The following is an 18,003-nucleotide window of genomic DNA, read 5'->3' on the forward strand; positions in this document are numbered from 1 at the left end:
CTGTGTAAAGTGTGTCCAAGGAAGAGATCCATGCAAACCATCTGTCACTAAATAATATCTCTTCTAATATCCTTTTTGTTCTTCACAGTTATTTGTTGATCAAAAATCACACACACACACACACCACACACACACACACAAAAACATTTAATTCTAATCGCAAATAGCACTGATGAGGTAAAGAAGCAATTTGAATCCTCTCTCATTAATGGCACTCATTTGCAGAACTGCGGTTTTCTTAAAGAGACAGTACTGATTTTTAGCATGTGTTCTACAAATCAATGTTAATACTTGTAAATATTATAAATTATATATTAATCAATAAACATGTAACAAAATATATGCAATATAATATATTTTTTGATGGAATACATGGATTTGTACATTTTTAAAAAGCTAAAATATGACCAGAATGATGAAAAAGAAATAAAATATAATTTGTAAAATGTCTTTTGTAATTTTTGTAATGTTAAAAGGTCCCCTGTATAATTAAGAGCATTAGCTGGGAGAGGAGTTCTTTCATATGAAAACAAATGGACATTATAACATGAAATATACACATTTGAATCAATATTGAATCTAAATCAAAAGATTGTGAATCAAATCAGGAAATCCATATCAATACCCAGCCCTATTCACTGCTATATTTAAAATAAATATATGTTCTTTTTTAATTTCTTTGTTTTTTATTATTGCTCTTAGGTAACATTATTCTCACTTTATACCTGTACAGTTGTGCTCAAACGTTTGCATACCCTTGGAGAATTGGCAATATATGTACCATTTGTAAAGAAAACATGAGTGAGCAGGCAAAACACATTTCTTTTATTTCTTATGGGATTCGTATTCAACTGTAGGTTATAACAGAATGGCACAATCATAAAACAAAACATGGCAACAAAGAAAAAAATGAAATGACCCCTGTTCAAAAGTCTGCATACCCTTAGTTCTTAATACTGTGTATTGCCCCCTTTAACATCAATGACAGCGTGCAGTCTTTTGTAATAGTTGTCTATGAGGCCCCAAATTCTTGCAGGTGGTATAGCTGCCCATTCGTCTTGGCAAAATGCCTCCAGGTCATGCAAAGTCTTTGGTTGTCTTGCATGAACCGCACGTTTGAGATCTCCCCAGAGTGGTTCGATGATATTAAGGTCAGGAGACTGTGATGGCCACTCCAGAACCTTCACCTTTTTCTGCTGTAACCACTGGAGTGTCAACTTGGCCTTGTGCTTAGGGTCATTGTCGTGCTGGAAAGTCGCAGAAGAATGCAAATTGTCTGACAGTATTTTCTGATAACATGCTGCATTCATCTTGCCATAAATTTTCACAAGAATCCCCCCCCCAAAAACATCAGTGAGCCACCACCATGCTTCACAGTGGGGATGGTATTCTTTTCACTATAGGCATTGTTGACCCCTCTCCAAACATTGCGCATATGGTTGTGACCATAAAGCTCTATTTTGGTCTCGTCACTCCAAATTACAGTGTGCCAGAAGCTGTGAGGCGTGTCAAGGTGTTGTTGGGCATATTGTAACCGGGCTTTTTTGTGGCATTGGCACAGTAAAGGCTTCTTTCTTGCAACTCGACCATGCAGCTCATTTTTGTTCAAGTATTGTCGTATTGTGCTCCTTGAAACAACCACACCGTCTTTTTCCAGAGCAGCCTGTATTTCTCCTGAGGTTACCTGTGGGTTTTTCTTTGTATTCCGAACAATTCTTCTGGCAGTTGTGGCTGAAATCTTTCTTGGTCTACCTGACCTTGGCTTGGTATCAAGAGATCCCCGAATTTTCCACTTCTTAATAAGTGATTGAACAGTACTGACTGGCATTTCCAAGGCTTTGGATATCTTTTTATATCCTTTTCCATCTTTATATAGTTCCAGTACCTTGTTATGCAGGTCTTTTGACAGTTCTTTTCTGCTCCCCATGGCTTAGTATCTAGCCTGCTCAGTGCATCCGCGTGAGAGCTAACAAACTCATTGACTATTTATACACAGAGACTAATTGCAATTTAAAAAGCCACAGGTGTGGGAAATTAACCTTTAATTGCCATTTAAACCTGTGTGTGTCACCTTGTGTGTCTGTAACAAGGCCAAACATTCAAGGGTATGTAAACTTTTGATCAGGGCCATTTGGGTGATTTCTGTTATTATTATGATTTAAAAAGGAGCCAAAAAACTATGTGATAATAAATGGCTTCATATGATCACTATCCTTAAATAAAAGACAGTTTTTTGCATGATCAGTCATATTTTCAAAATCAATGCCAAAATGTCACAATTTCTGCCAGGGTTTGCAAACTTTTGAGCACAACTGTACTTACTGAGTATTTGAGAAACACTTGAAGGAAACTTGACATTTTTTTAATTTATTATTTACATTAAAGGTGCTCTTTTTCATGGAAAGATATGCAAAAAAATGTCCTACTCCCTGAAAGATATTAATGAAATAAGTGTCGTAAGATATCTCACCTGTCTTTGTGACAGCACTAGACTCTGTAAACAGTAAATAAAAATGTGTCTGCGGACCACGGACCATACACTGTCAATCATTTTACGCGTTCTCATAGTGTTCTATTTGCAGCAATTTATTGAGGCTTACTGACATTTTTAAGCCATGTTGCTCATAACAGTAGTCAGTTGAGGGCGCTATTTTGCTGCTGTTGTTTTAAACAACTGTTTCTGCACGATATTGGTCTCAATAAAGCTCATTTGTTATCTTTAGAGTGCGGGGTTTTAGAAAAAGGGGGCGTGGCTAATTCAGCGGCTCAGTCTCATGGAAGCAGAACGGCTAAAATCGCTTACAGCACCTTTAATATTTACATTTTTAAATGGGTTAAAGGAGTGTGTTCAATAGCATATTACCTATTTTTGCAGTTGTATCAAAACTGGTATTGAGAATCGTGATATTTTACTGTTATTGGTATGGACTACTGAAATTTTGTTACTGTGACAACCCTACACTAGCATATAGATTGCCTCAATGCTAACACACATGGACTAAAAGCCATAAAACTTTGAGTGGAATGATAGTTTGTGTTCTTAAAACAGCAGCTAATTCAGGTAATTAAAAGGAATGGATGGCTGTGAGATTACAGAGATTTAACTGTGTTATTTGTGATTTATGTTAATTATCACTGCATGACTCCATAGCACTGCTCATGTACACATTTAAAAAGCTGAGAGGATAGTTTAAATGTGCTATTATCAGAGCTATTATCATAGGTAGCATCAAGCTGACAAACTCTCATGGCTATTTTATTTCCTTCAGGGCTCATAAGATAAGGCTCTATACTCAGCCTCTTTCATTTGCTTATCTCTTCTGTGTGCAAATGATCCATCTGATAAGGATGAAACATAAGTGAAGGAACTCTAGGAATCATTTTAAAAGATGCATGTACTGTATAAGTAATTTAATTTAGAATTTAAAATCAATATCTCCCTTTTGGCTTTAAGAAATTAAATTTAGAAGGAATTACTACTTTAACTATTGGCACATCAACAAGGAAAAAATGTATTTAGTGATGAATACTGCAGTGTTTTACTAACTGGCTTTTTAGATAGCACTATCATGCCTTTACAGATTATCCAGAAAGCTGCAAAGTGTCTGGTCTTCAAACAGTCAAAGAGGTGCCATGTCACAACCCCTCTTGGTCTCTCTTCACTGGCTGCCTGTAGCTGCCAGCATCAAATTCAAGGCTATGGATAAAAGCTAAATTAATACATTTAATATACTGTAAATGTAAATGTAATGCCATACCTTTAAGCCTATTGAGATGGACAGGCACATCACTCTTGATGCTTTTACTGTCTTCTTCTGTGGACTCACGCCTCACTAGAGGAGGGTCATTCTGGGCGAGCCAGTCTGCCACCTTACTCTCAGAGGCCATAATGGCTGCCTGCAGGAGGTCTTTACCCCCAATGTGAGGTGATTTTTTAGGTCGTGGACGAGACACATGATCTTTAATGGTGACCTTCCCTGGGGAAGTGTCGTCAAACTCGATGGTGAATGAGGTGTTAGCCTGTGCGGCAGCAGTAGTGCCTGAGGCAGCTTTTGAGGCCCCAACGCCCTCAGTATCCTTTGTTGGGATCTCATGGATGCTGTTCTCTGCCATTTGTCCCTCCTTGCCGGGAATCTCAAAGTAGCTGGTCTCAGTGCCTACAGATCCCAGACCATTTTCCTTTGATTTATCAACCCGCTTGGACTCTTTGCTGTCTGTGGGTTCACAAAAACATGCAAATGAGAACCACTTTCTATGATTAAATCGTCATGTTCTGTTGAGATGATATTTTTAAGTTTTGGTTTAAAAAATTATTTAAAAAAGCAGTATGAAGCAATATGATAGGTGTGGGTGAGAAACAGATCAATATTTAAGTCCTTTTTTACTATCTCCAATTTCACTTTAATGTCCATTAATTACATTCTTCTTTTGTTTTTTGCAATTCACATTCTTTGTGCACATCATTACCTACTAGGCAGGGAGGAAAATTTATAGTAAAAAAGGACTTAAATATTGATCTGTTTCTCACCCACACCTATCATATGTCTTCAGAAGACATGGAATAAACCACTGGATTACTTTTATGCTGCCTTTATTTGTTTTTGGACCTTCAAAGTTCTGGCCACCATTCACTTGCATTGAATGGACCAAAAGAGCTGAGACATTCTTCTAAAAATCTTCTTTGTGTTCAGCAGAAGAAAGTTATACATATCTGGGAAAATGCACAATCAAATTAGTTTTCTTTCAGTGTCAAAACTGTTTACCTGAATCACTGTCCGGACAACAAAGCCACTGTTTAATGTCTGTCACTTGACAAGAATTAGTGCTATGGCTAAAAGCATCTTAAAAACTTTATTTGCTCATGACGAATGCTTTTCCAACCTAGGCACAATTCTAAAGTTTTAATTAGAAACAACATGCCTACTTCCTACCACACTGCCACTTAATTTCATTTTAATTTCATTTTTTCTCACAGTTTGTTAGTGTTTCACTTTTGAAACCAACACAGACATAAAAAATTATTAGGCAGCAATTCTGTTTGGCTTAGGCATTTAAGATGATCCACTTAAACAGTTTTGTTTATAGCACAACATTTCATTCAGAGGAGTGACTTCGGAGCTAATCTAAAGAAATAGCCTATCAGTAATTTTGTAAATACTGTAATGTCAGCAATAGATGCAAAAGCCATTTACAGGCACTGCAACAGTTTCCAAACATGACATCATCATCTGCCATTCATCTGATTTATTATGTCTAAGAAGTTCCACATACATTTCCACAATTACTAAATGCAATTTACCAAATGGTATGCCTGTGTCATCCTCTCCCTAACACAACATATCAGAATGCAGCTGAAACTTCCTATTTTCTAAAATACATTTGCACTTCCTCATAAAGGAGATGACTCGCCCTCAGCCACCAAATCTCTGTTAGACTACAAAATACAACCAGTAAGTCAACAGAAAAGCACAAACTAATAGAATTCCCATCAATTAGTAGAACTAATTAGTAGACAACACAACTTAGGTTCTTGTGAGGAACATAATATAACAAATTCTAACCCACTAAAAATAAAACTTGAGTTTAATTGCATCTTTAATTTGTAAAGTAAAATCAAAGTGGTGCAACCTGTAATGATAAGTTCATTGCACTTTTTGACCACTTTGAATTTAATTACTGATTAACACAATCAAGTTCTCTGAACTCTGAAAACTCAAACTGATTTGTACATACAACTGAGTAGAAATCAAATACATTTCAAGTTAATTGGATGGAAACAGTTGTTGTTTTTAACAGTGAGACAACATTCTCAATTATGATTATGATTTTGGAATTATGACTTCCAAATAACTCCATGTGAACACTAAATACAGAAACCAGAAAATGTATGCATATGTAAAGAACTAACACGAACTATTATAATAAACTAAACAACAAAAACTCACCGCCAAAGACTTACAAATCTAACATGTGTGGTTTCGTCTGCGATGAGTGGTGCTGTTGTCACAGAGGAGAAGGCAAACACGCCCCTGTGACAATGGAGATGGAGGGGGCTGGGCCTGTCTACAAATGAACCTATTCACTTCTCAAGTGAGATGGTTCCCTTTACATTCTCTTCCTCTTCCTTTCCTAAGCTGGGCTGCGAGTTTCTGCCTTCAAACAACCAACCCTTACTGCAGTCTAAAAAAGCACTGTGAGGTGATGTCGGTGTGCACTTTGATGTGGTGGACTGCTGCATGAATGATTTTCTCTCTGTGTGACATCACTAACATTCATTATGCCTGATACAAATAATACGGATTCATTAAAGCCTCTGCAAACAAACTGAGTCTGTCCTCTCTCTCTGTGAAAGACTGTAAGGTTTTGTCAAACAATGCCATTCAGTGTGCCAGCGCAACATCTTCAAGATATATTAACCCAACAATCCATCAGAAATGAACAAGGCTCCTTCTAGCAGTAGATTTTGTGTGATATTTAAACAGGGCTGGTGCTGTTTTGTCAACTATAAATGTGGTGCACATTACAGAGAAGGAAACCTGAAAACACTCATGTTCATGGCTATTTTTGTCAAATAACTATTATTATATTGTGTGGCACTTTCTTAAAGGGATAGTTCGCTCAAAAATGAAAATTCTCTCATCATTTGCTCACCCTCATGCTATCCCATATGTGGTTGAATTTATTTCTTCTGCAAACACAAATGAAGATTTTTAGAAGAATATTTCAGCTCTGTAGGTCTATACAATGCAAGTAAATGGAAATCATTCCTTTCAAGCTCCAAAAAAATCAAATAAAGGCAGCATAAAAGTAATCCATAAGTCTCCAGTGGTTAAATCCATGTATTCAGGAGCGATATGATGGCGTGGGTGAAAAAAGATCAATATTTAAGTCCTTTTTACTGTAAATCTCTACTTTTACTTTTACATTCTAAAAGTGAAAGTGGAGATTTATAGAAAAAAGGGTCAAAATACTAATCTGTTTCTCACCCAAAGTGACTGCATTGCTTCTGAAGACATGGATTAAACCACTGGAGTTGTATGGATTATTTTTATGCTGCCTTGATGTGAATTTTGGAGCTTGAAAGGTCTGGTCAGCATTCACTTGCATTGTAAGGACTTGTGTTCAGCAGTAGAAAGAAAGTCAACCACATCTGGGATGGCATGAAAGTGAGTAAATGATGAGATTCATTTTTGTGTGAACTATCCCATTAAGTGACACTTCATGATTTCCAACATAAGGGAACAACCATAGACTGCACATACATGAATGAATTGTGTCACTGCCGTCCATCTGAGTTTGAAAGTTTTTGAAATCTAAACACTATAAACTAGATTTTTACATTTTCTGAAGAAAATGTTTGAAAGAGAACTTTCTAATTTTCCTCAGTAAAATCACAATATGGCTGTTCTTTCTTTGTAAAAAACACTTGTCTGGTTTAGTGTCTGTAGCAAACATATGATGTCCTGCTGTGGCAAAGCCTCAGTAATCTAAAATCCCATTACTCCTATACGGTGCGAGTTAATGGGATTGCAGACCCCTGGATCAAAACACTACAGCATGCCAGCTTCCACTGGTAGCATATTTTATGCTTTTTTTCTGGATTAAACGACAAACAATTCAAACTCAGTTTTAAACAATTGTCCTCTTTGGTGTAGCTCTTCTCAAAATTGGTTTGTACGCATCACCTCATGACTGTTTAACAAAGCAGCTTGTGCAATAAATTACTCATTCTTGCCCACATAAGGACAAAATAACAATGTTCAAGACAAAAAGCTCCATATATTTTACTAAAGGTGAAGCTCTTTTGGTATTAATCATATTATAAAATCTTTTGAATCCAATGCTAACCAGTGTTTAAAAGGATTTTGGGATGTCTTACCTGTCCCACTGCTCTCCTGCTTCTTTCCAGATGTTTTATTCTCCTGTTTAAAGGAATTCTCGTCATCTGCATCACCATCACCCCACCAGGATGGCTGTCCATACAGTGGAGTACCCCTGTGCATTGCAGCTATATCGCCTGTTTTAGAAATGACAATATATATATACACGAGTTAGTTTACTTTGAGGACACAAGGGTTAGAGTACATACATTATACATATCTATATGTAGTTTGTGTATACTTCCCAACTTACTATACTTTTCTCCAATAAAACATGCTGTTTTACTCTCTGTATTGAAAGTAAAAGCTTACAAATCTCATTTGCTTGTGTCCGCATGAAAATAGCCATAGAAGCTGGCATGGTGTTAAGAAACATACAAACAAACAAAACAAACATTTGCTTGTGTTCAAATTCAAATATGGCACTTTTTTTTGTATCGCACCAAGTTTGACATCATTGATACCAAATGCCATTAGTAATTGATACACAGTACGGCAGTTAGGAAAATGACAATTGAGAGCTGCTGAGGAAGGGAGGAGTGAATTACAACTAAAATTTCTAGCTAACGTAAGACTTCAGAAAACTTGGAATATAGCACATGTCGTTTGGACTAGTTTTAAGATACTTTAATGTTTGTTCTGTCCTTTTTGGAGCTTAACAGCTTTGGTTTCTATGAAATATCATTGTGTGGAAAAGAAGAACATGTACATTCTTCAAAATTTCTCTTTTTGTATTCCACGGTAAAAATGCAGCATGCGAGTTTGAAATGACACGAGGGCAAGTAAATGATAAAAGAATGTGCGCTGCACACAGATGTATCTGCAGGGGACAGTGGAACTCTTGCACAAGCCTGACAATTAGCAGGATAAAATAACCAGGTGGCAATGAGATAAGAGCGCTTGTTAAATGCCATCCGCCCTTGAGATTCTGATGGCTGGAAAACAGTGGCATGGGCTGTTCCCTTCCCTATTATTAAATACCCAGCACTTTACAACAGGGCTGTACCATAGGTCTAATTACATAGGGTAAAATGTAAGCTACATGTGAGGGACATGGCTTCATTTAGATGGGTTATAACTGTGTGAAATTAGATTATTATTTTTTTTCTGAAGAAAACGTGAATGGAGCCTGCCCGTACAAAACTCACTGCCACGATGCTAGGGTACTTTGGTTGATTGCCAGGGTGTTATGCTGTTGCTAAGGTGTTCTTAGTGGTTTTTAGCTTGCTGCTTGGTTGTTCTGGGTGGTTTCTAAGTGGTTGCTTACTGTCCAAAATCAAAAGAGCCCCAAGTCTCTATCATATTGTGGCCTCTATGGCATTCAATGTAAGTCTATGAAGTTTGCACACATTCACACATTTTTTTTTATAATTTTGAAAGGCAATAGCAAAGTTCAAATGTCATCAAATGTTCTATCCCTGGAACGGTGCTCACATTTCAGTCGTCTTCAATTTTCCATTTGTGACAGGTTTTTTCCATTTTCCATTACGAAGAGCAAAACTGCCATTTTTGCCTTTCATACTTGTCACATGTTTTTGCTGTTTGCTATAGTAAATCAGGATGAGAGTTAATGGTTTTGTTGAATCCCACCCTAATGCTTGACCTCAGTGAGATGACAGAAGGTCACTTACACCTGCTAGTCAGATAAAAACAGACAATGATCATTTCTGTCAACTAGCTCTATTCTGAAGAGGACAATGGATTAATCGGATGGGGCACAGCAATGACTAATCGAGTATTAGTCTCAGTCATTTATAAAGAGTCACATTATTCAAAGATAATGTGAGGATAAGCAACATACAAAGGTACAAAGAAACATCTGAGATAAAGAAAGAGAGGATCAAGAACAATTAAGTATGCAAAAATCTATCTTTGTCTGGAATTAAGTTCTCACAACCTACTAAGTGTCTTGAATGCTTCAGATGCTAATATGATTATCCATAACATGTACTTTGACATCACCAAGAAGGCTTTCACCTGGAATCTTGTCATCTCCTTTAAGTTCTGCAGGTTTGACTGCTGGCTCAGCAATGGGCTCTGCGGGTTTGGATGCTTTGGGTTTGCCAGGGGAAGACTTGGGGCTTTTTAAGGGCTCTGCAAAGGTGGGCTTCTTGCCCAGCTGGAGTTGGCTGGTGAACTTCTCATGCTGACAAAAAGGAGGGAACACAGAGAATAACACAGTCAGAGCCAGAAACCTGTCATCATTCATTACTTTGTAAAGATAAAGATATACTATCTAGGATAAGCAAGTAGATAATTGTTTATATGACATTGTACATTGGATCTACAAGTGTCAACGTCTTTACTACTGATGAACCAGCATACTGTAAACTATATTTTCTGATAGAGATGTAGTGTTTGTGTTAAATGAACACACATACCTTCAGAGCCTCCTCTGGCACATGTAGCTCTCCTCGCACCACCGTGAACAGGTTGGTATGTGAGTCAGGTTAAGGAAGACAGCCTCCTATATTGCTAACATAATACTTGTGTTCGCACATACACACACAGGCAACACCCACAAACACAAGTGTATCAAACCAAAGTATTTCTAGGTCTTCTGTTTCTTATTTTTTCTCTTTGCTATATACATACACACCAACTTTCCAAATTAGGAGAGAAAAAAAGCAATTAAATTCCAATAAATCAAGGACTGGAAAAACTACAAGTAAACACTAAATTATAAAGGCTTACAGATAAAGTAGCTAATTATAAGTGCATTGAAGGATATCATATCCAAACCTTAGTTTGTCATCAATCTTCAGAGTGATATACATCTGTTCCTGGATTCTGACATCATTCACAAATGTCTAAAACAATAATAATAAAATAAAAAAATAATTAAAAAAAAAAAAAAATTTCGGTGAGCTGTTCCATAATACATATGCAAAACTCATCTAAACGTGATAAACTTAGACAATGAAGTTAATTTCTAATTCATAATGTATGTATTTTTGAATATTATGGAATCTTTAATAAAAATAAAACAAATCAGAGAAAAAACAAAACAAGCAAACAAAATACCGAACCAAACCAAAAACAAAAGACAAACAAACAAAAAACAAAACAAAGCAAGAAAAGAAAAGTCTTTTCTCTCCCCATTTCAAACCTCAAAGGATTAGACTCTTTTTACAGGAAAATATTTCGTGATCCTGGGCACTGTTTTTATCACCATATCAAAATCCACTGATTAATTTCACAAGTTAGGTAATGATGATACAGGGTTTAATCTCAAAATCTCTGTTAGTGTAAACTGCACTACTATACTGTGTTGTACCTGAGGATTTTACCTCCAGCCATATCTAAAGCACACACTACATCCCATTCGCCGGCCATTCACAAAAGTAATAAAAACATTTGCCTGTTAAATGAGTTGAACTTCAAAAGTTCACTTAGTGCACAAATGGTTTACAGATACTTCTAAACACACTACCACCGTGAGAGCGACCTCACAAAGTCTGAAAACCTCCTGAGTGATTATAATGTGTGCTGTGAGGTCTGCTCTGTCTCAAATATCAGCCGCTTCCTGCAGAGCCCAGCAAACAGGGGGAGCTAATCGCTCTGACAAAGCAGTTTCTAGAGCATTCAAGTTTAAAATTTCCTTCGAAAAGTTGAATAAATCTCATCCTCAGTCCTTTCTAGAATATCCAAAGGCCTTAAAATAAGAGGTCACGCTTGAGGAATGTGTGCAGACTCCTAAGTGGTAGTAATATCCCTTTATTGTCTTCTTTTCAAACTTTTCTGTTGTTGTGCACAATATAACTAACAGATTATTTTAATATGTCTGGGCTTGTTTTGTAGATTCTTGTTGAAAACTGATCCCAGGTCAACAAGAGAACTGTTAGCTGTACTGAAACTGCTTAAAAACACATGAAAGATATGTTTCACATGCTATAATTATTATTTCCTGCCAAAGCAGGGCAGGAAGAGGAATTCTTAAGCATGACTCAACAGGAAGAGGTTGTGGACACTCTGCCCCGTGAGTTCTGATATAGTCACAGTGATGGTTTTACTGACCTCAAGCAGATGCACATACTCTAAACACAAACATAATTCGGACACATGAATCTAATCTTTGTCTAAGTTCAAAATGATGCTTAATCTATAAATAAATAAATATGGAAAATGTAACATTAACCTAAAATATGTTATGTATTATATTTTACGTAGATTTATAAAATGTCATTTATTATATATTATAATATATATTATAAATGGTATATACATTTAAAATATAGATAATATAAAGTATATGCAGTGCTTGCAAAATATAGTTACTGTAAATAGGAGAAGTGTCTTATCAGTAAAGTGGTGCAATCTGTTGCTTTAAAGTCAGTGACATTCATTACTCAGAAATGCATGTCGCTTTTACTCACCCCATTCAGGCTTCCTAGATCCTTCACTTTGTGCTCATCACTGCTGGACTCAAAGTTTATGACAGCATGCTGCTTGTCAACACTACGAGACTGCGATCACACAGGGATAAAAGCAAATGTTCGGTTTATGGTTATTTTTAGAAAGAAAAAAAAAACCATTGACACGAGTATGTATTCACATAAGTATTTTACCTTGTAGAATTTAAAGGTAACAATTTGAAGGCAAAATATCTTGCATTTGCAACATACTTAAACTTACGAAATTCTAATATAAAAGGAAAGAGATGTTCCCTTATACACTTGCAGATTTGGTTGTGATCTCAGATTCTGTGTTTAATGAATTTTTAAGGCTTCCTCATTTATAGAATGTTTAGTCTGATTCTATAAAATGTACACTTTCCAACCTGTTTTGTCCAGCTGATTAGGTCAGTACTTTTGGATAGTTAATAAAGATCAAACCTTATTAAAAAAAGAGAGACCATACTAAAACATACCACGAGAAAACTATGACAAAGGAGGGAACAACCTCCACAACGATGGCAGACACTGCAATGGCAATTTCAAATTGGTCAGTGTGAAGCAAGTTTTTAGGAACAGATAAAAATGAGCAAATGCAAATATAGAGGGAGGGACGTAGGCAAATAGGGATCTAAGGCCAAGACCTTACATGTGCTGTTAAGCATCCATTTCTATTTCAAAAGAGAACTTGACCTCACTAAAGTGAATGGGAATCTAACACTTTACCAACCTATTTGGAGACAAACCACATGACTTAACCATATGTGTTTAGCCAATCAGATCAAGTTTGATTTATGTCCAACCCTGACATGGCAGGGTAATGTCAAATCCGGGGGTTTTAACTAAACAAAACCCTGTTTATGTCTACAAAAGACATAGTGCTTGAACACTTAAAACCAAAGTAACTTTAGGCTGTATCAGTTATGTAAATTGATTTAAGAAAAGGCTTTATTGCAAGAAGATATTTCCAATAGAGACATTTGACCTAAATGTATCCTCAGAGTTTTATTTTCACAACTTGATGGCAAAACACACAACCTTTAATACATCTGTCATCACAGGGTAATTTCACCACAATCCATTTTACTTACTAGATTTCACAATTTTTTTGTGTGTAAGAGGTGCTCGCCTGTGCAAAACTTGCCACCATGATGCTAGGGTGTTGTGGGTGCACTCAAAAAAAAAACCTCTTTAGCTAAACTTGATTTAATTGTGGACGGTGGGGGGGCGGGGTGGTTGCAGCATGAAGCATCTACATGTTTCCATTGATCATGGTATACATATTGGGGGGGGTTGTACTTCCTTGTTTTGATTATTGGGGTGGGGGTGAACTACGCCCTTGTTCCACATGTCTGAAATTAGTTTCCTTACCTTAAAATTACTATGTTATCTCAATACAAACAATTTGTGTAGAAAGAACCTAATTGAATTGTGTAAACCCAACAAAATTAGAAGTGTCAATGTAACTCGGATAAATCTATTTTTCATTTCTTTATGTACTAACTAGTGAAAGTGTATGTTAACATGCTAAATACATGCTGGTTGGAAGTACTACAGAGTGTAGTTTAGTAACTATGCTATGGTTAGCACAGCATTTGCTCAACGAAGCGAACAATCAATTTCATGTGTGACAACTACCCGTTCTCATCATTAACTCAAGCTCCACTCTTCACCATAATTGTAACCCCCAAAACTCCCACATAGCAGAAGCTCTTCTTGATCTCAACATAACAAAACATTAAACACTAACAAGTATATTAATCAAAACCACATAAAATAACACTTAATTTTAACATTTACTCTCCCTATCGAGTGACCCATGCAAAGCATGCTGGGAAATGGAAATCCCCTGCTCAGTTTCATCAATGATAAATTAACACCACAAAAAGTAGGCATACTCATGTAGTCCCAACAAAAATGGATCAAGTAAACTCCAATTTTACAAATTTAAATGGATAGAACTCAATGAAATCAAGTTGTGACAAAATGTTCAAGAACTGTGTTGCTTTAGTTTTATTTCGAAAACTAAGCAAGTTGAACAAGCAGCAAAAATCCTTTTTTGAGTGTGGTTGCAAAGGCGTTGCTAGTATGTTTTTACAGTTGGCTAGGTATTCTGAGACCCCGTTTACATCTGGTATTAAGATGCATTTTGGCATTTGACATTTCAGCACACATACTGTACATAGGTAGTCAAAAACGCATGAGACCATATCACATTGGAGGTGTAAACAGTCATCCATCCTGAATGCATCCCAGACAGCAGTGAAACACCACCTCTCACCTGTCAATCAACCTCTGTGCTAAAACAAGAGTTTAAACTATGGGGGTTACAAGCAGCATTAAAAAGAAAACATTTGCATACATACACAAGCACGAGAACTTCACAGATCTTCTTCAGTGTGTTTGATATCAACATGCAGTGACACATGAAAAGCACACACTTTGGAAGCTGAACTAACAGAGGTACTCTGTTAAAACAACATTTAATTTTTCTCTAAATGTTGCGAAATGTTGCTTAGATTAAATTTCAACTGCATCTGGAAGAAACATTGCGCCGGTTTTGATCGCTCTTTGACTTTTTTGCTGTTTATTATTGTGCAGTAACAAAATGACATAGTGATCGATTTGTGTCATCATGAAATCAGAGACCCTCCCCTCAAAAACCGAACACAAGTGGTCACAGGAGATGCATTTAAGCGACAAGATGTAAACAGCGATGTGTCTCGCCTGACCACATGTGATCGGATAACCCAAGATGCATCTTAATACCAGGTGTAAACGTGGCCTGTGAGGTTTTTAACACATTGCTATGCAGTTGCTTTTGTGTTCTAGGTTGTTGCTAAGTCAAATGTCCCCCCTTAATTCTAAGATATTTTCACCTGTTTCATCATCTGCCAGGCAAAAATCTGTCTGACCACTTAGAAAAGTAACAATACAATTAACAACAAGCAGCACAATTAGAGGTATCAATCATGTTTGAAGCACGTGCAGGATAAGTTACACGCAGAAATGTTAAAACTTAGAGTTAGGGGTTCGTTCAAATCATTAACCGCAAGTAAGTCCAATCATAATATTTATGCTTGCCCACAAACACCATTAAGGATGCTACGAGATATATACAGTAGCACACAACATTTCTTCCAGTGGCTCCCATTACATCTGCAGAGTTTGTGTTGTGGTGTGTCACATCTCATTTTAGGATTGGACCCAGTTCTTTAGTTCTCTAATGGCAAAACTGGCACTCTCTCCATCAATGTTTGCCATTACAGTTTATCCACTCTTAGTTGAACACTGTAGTACATCTAAAAGTATTCCTGAGCTGTTTGCCCCACTTTCTATTAATAAAGCTGCATGACTAACACGTGTATACTGATGCTAAGGTAGATAGTAACAGTCATGTCTCTAAGCTGGAACACAACTCTCCGCCTGGGCTTGAATTAATCTGTCTCCATCCTCACTATGATCTTTACATAGAGCTTGTGAGTTAATATCGCTCATTTGGTTCCAACACAGCACTCTGTGCTCTCAAAATGAATAATGGGCCAAAAAAAAAAAAATAGTTTGTAAAAGAGTATAACAGACACCTCTCCACAGTAAAGTTGAAGTGTCTGATTTGTGCATAACAAATCTAAGTGCTCTGTGCAGTACAATTCCACACAAATGGTGTAACAGATACAATTTTACACCCAAAGACAGACATCTGGAATAACAACTACATCTTTGCCACAGGAATACTGTGGAAAACCAAAACTTATGTCATGTGGAAACTTGACGTTACTTTTAAAGGTGAAGTGTGTAACTTTTTGATGTTAAAATACTAGGGCTGCCCCCAACCAAAGATTTTCCTAGTCGACTAGTAGGCGTTAATTTAAGCCATTAGTCGACTAGTCGCACGTTTATGATATTAATTTAATTAATTAAATATATATATTTTGGGGGGCATCAGAAAATGGTTTGAGTTCCAGGGCTCAGAAAGTATAAGTTACACTGCTAACACTAAACCGTAATAATGAGCCTTTAAACCATACATTTTACAAGCGCACGCACGAAGCGGGCCGCAGCGACACCGGCAAAAGCTGTAATGATCCTGAATGTGTCGGAAAAACCAGCAAGGATACTGTCTGAACATTTTGTTAATTTATAGAGAGAAATGCACATTAGGGTTGTGCCGACAGACGATGATCTCAGGGATCGACGATGGTCAGCGTGATCGTGAATAGCTGATGCCTTTGACGATGTCAAGACGATATTTGGCTCGTTTTCCCAAGTATTAAATTATTATTATTATTTATTAGGCTATTATTATCAAATTAATATTACAAATAATTTGCCCCGTGGCACACAGACACACGCTTGAAGAAACACACTTTATTATATTATTAAGAACAGATGACAGAAAAGCCGTCTATGCGCATGTATGTTTGTTCGGAGGCGTGCAGTTTCGTGGAACACGAGCATCTAAAAGGTTCTCACTCTTTCTTTGTTTCTGTCTTCTGGATTTTTTTTTTTTTTTTTTTTTGCAAGAACAGTATCATCTATGAGTGCCGCAAATGACCTCAGACATCTCAGTTCAGGAGGTGCTTTGAGTTCAGTTCACTTTATTTCCACAGAGCAGTTTATTGTGACCACAACTCTGCAGCCTATACATCTGTGATTAAACCATAAAATAATACAAAAACACGTTCACCTCAAACCATGATTTATATTTCAGTGATTATTATCATCATTATAATTATTATTTTACATTTATAATTGTTTTTGTCTTCATTTGTGTAAGTAATTTTCCGCCTGCATGTGTAGACGGATATAGGCCTATTCCTGACGGTAAATGGAAAGGTGTGTATATATATATATATATATATATATATATATATATATATATATATAATTCTTATCACATTATTTTATTTGCTTTTTCCTTTCGTTTGGAGTGCAATTTGAATTTAGAAATGTATTTGATTTAAGTTTTTCGTTTTTTAAATAAATAAATTACATTTTCAATGCAAAATCACTAAAGCAAGAATATTCACCGATCCCTCAGCCCAGGGGTATATCGTGAAGGAGGGAACAAAACAAATTTATTCACACACGATGTATTTTCCCAGACAACGAAATACACGACCGGTAGAGAATGCGCAGATGAAGTAGGTTCTTCGCCAGAGATATGTTGACAACTGTTGTAAAGCCATCTTTCAAAAAGTTGAACAACACACATTTTAATTGCACTTATTTTTTCCAGTTTCATTTGAATTTTTAGTTCAAATAAATAAAGAAGTTCAAAGTTTGAAATCAAGGTGTCTTGCTTTATTTTTTGGGGGGGGTTTTCTCCCTTTTATCTCCCAATTTGGAATGTCCAATTCCCAATGTGCTTTTAAGTCCTCGTGGTCACGTAGTGATTCGCCTCAGTCCGGGTGGCGGAGGCCGAATCCCAGCTGCCTCCACGTCTGAGACAGTCAAGCCGCGCATCTTATCACGTGGCTTGTTGAGCGCGTTGCCATTGAGACATAGCGCGTGTGGAGGCTTCACGCTATCCACCGCGGCAACCACGCTCAACTCACCACGCGTGAAGAGGTTACCCCATGTGACTCTACCCTCCCTAGCATCCGGGTCAATTTGGTTGCTTAGGAGACCTGGCTGGAGTCACTCAGCACGCCCTGGGATTCGAACTAGCGAACTCCAGGGGTGGTAGCCAGCGTCTTTACCACTGAGCTCCAGGCCCCCAAGGTGTC

The 18,003-nt window shown here is 37.0% G+C and overlaps 1 protein-coding gene across 10 annotated transcripts in view; it reads right to left on the minus strand.

The window, feature by feature from the left end:
- LOC127411768 (centrosomal protein of 170 kDa-like) overlaps window positions 1-18,003 on the minus strand; it is a 57,281-nt gene that overhangs the window by 25,740 nt on the left and 13,538 nt on the right. For 7 of the 10 annotated variants that reach the window (XM_051647499.1, XM_051647498.1, XM_051647503.1 and 4 more), the window contains exons 3-8: window positions 12,257-12,346; window positions 10,609-10,690; window positions 10,262-10,317; window positions 9,858-10,026; window positions 7,880-8,017; window positions 3,759-4,214 (exon numbers count right to left, since the gene is read on the minus strand). In XM_051647499.1, the coding sequence (XP_051503459.1) occupies window positions 3,759-4,214; window positions 7,880-8,017; window positions 9,858-10,026; window positions 10,262-10,317; window positions 10,609-10,690; window positions 12,257-12,346 (991 nt within the window). Of the gene's footprint in view, window positions 1-3,758; window positions 4,215-4,578; window positions 5,053-5,945; window positions 6,113-7,879; window positions 8,018-9,857; window positions 10,027-10,261; window positions 10,318-10,608; window positions 10,691-12,256; window positions 12,347-18,003 lie in introns of those variants that run through there. The other 3 variants (XM_051647506.1, XM_051647504.1, XM_051647505.1) reach the window with 3 other exon arrangements.

This window comes from Myxocyprinus asiaticus, chromosome 21, assembly GCF_019703515.2.
Source record: "Myxocyprinus asiaticus isolate MX2 ecotype Aquarium Trade chromosome 21, UBuf_Myxa_2, whole genome shotgun sequence".
NCBI lineage: Eukaryota > Metazoa > Chordata > Actinopteri > Cypriniformes > Catostomidae > Myxocyprinus > Myxocyprinus asiaticus.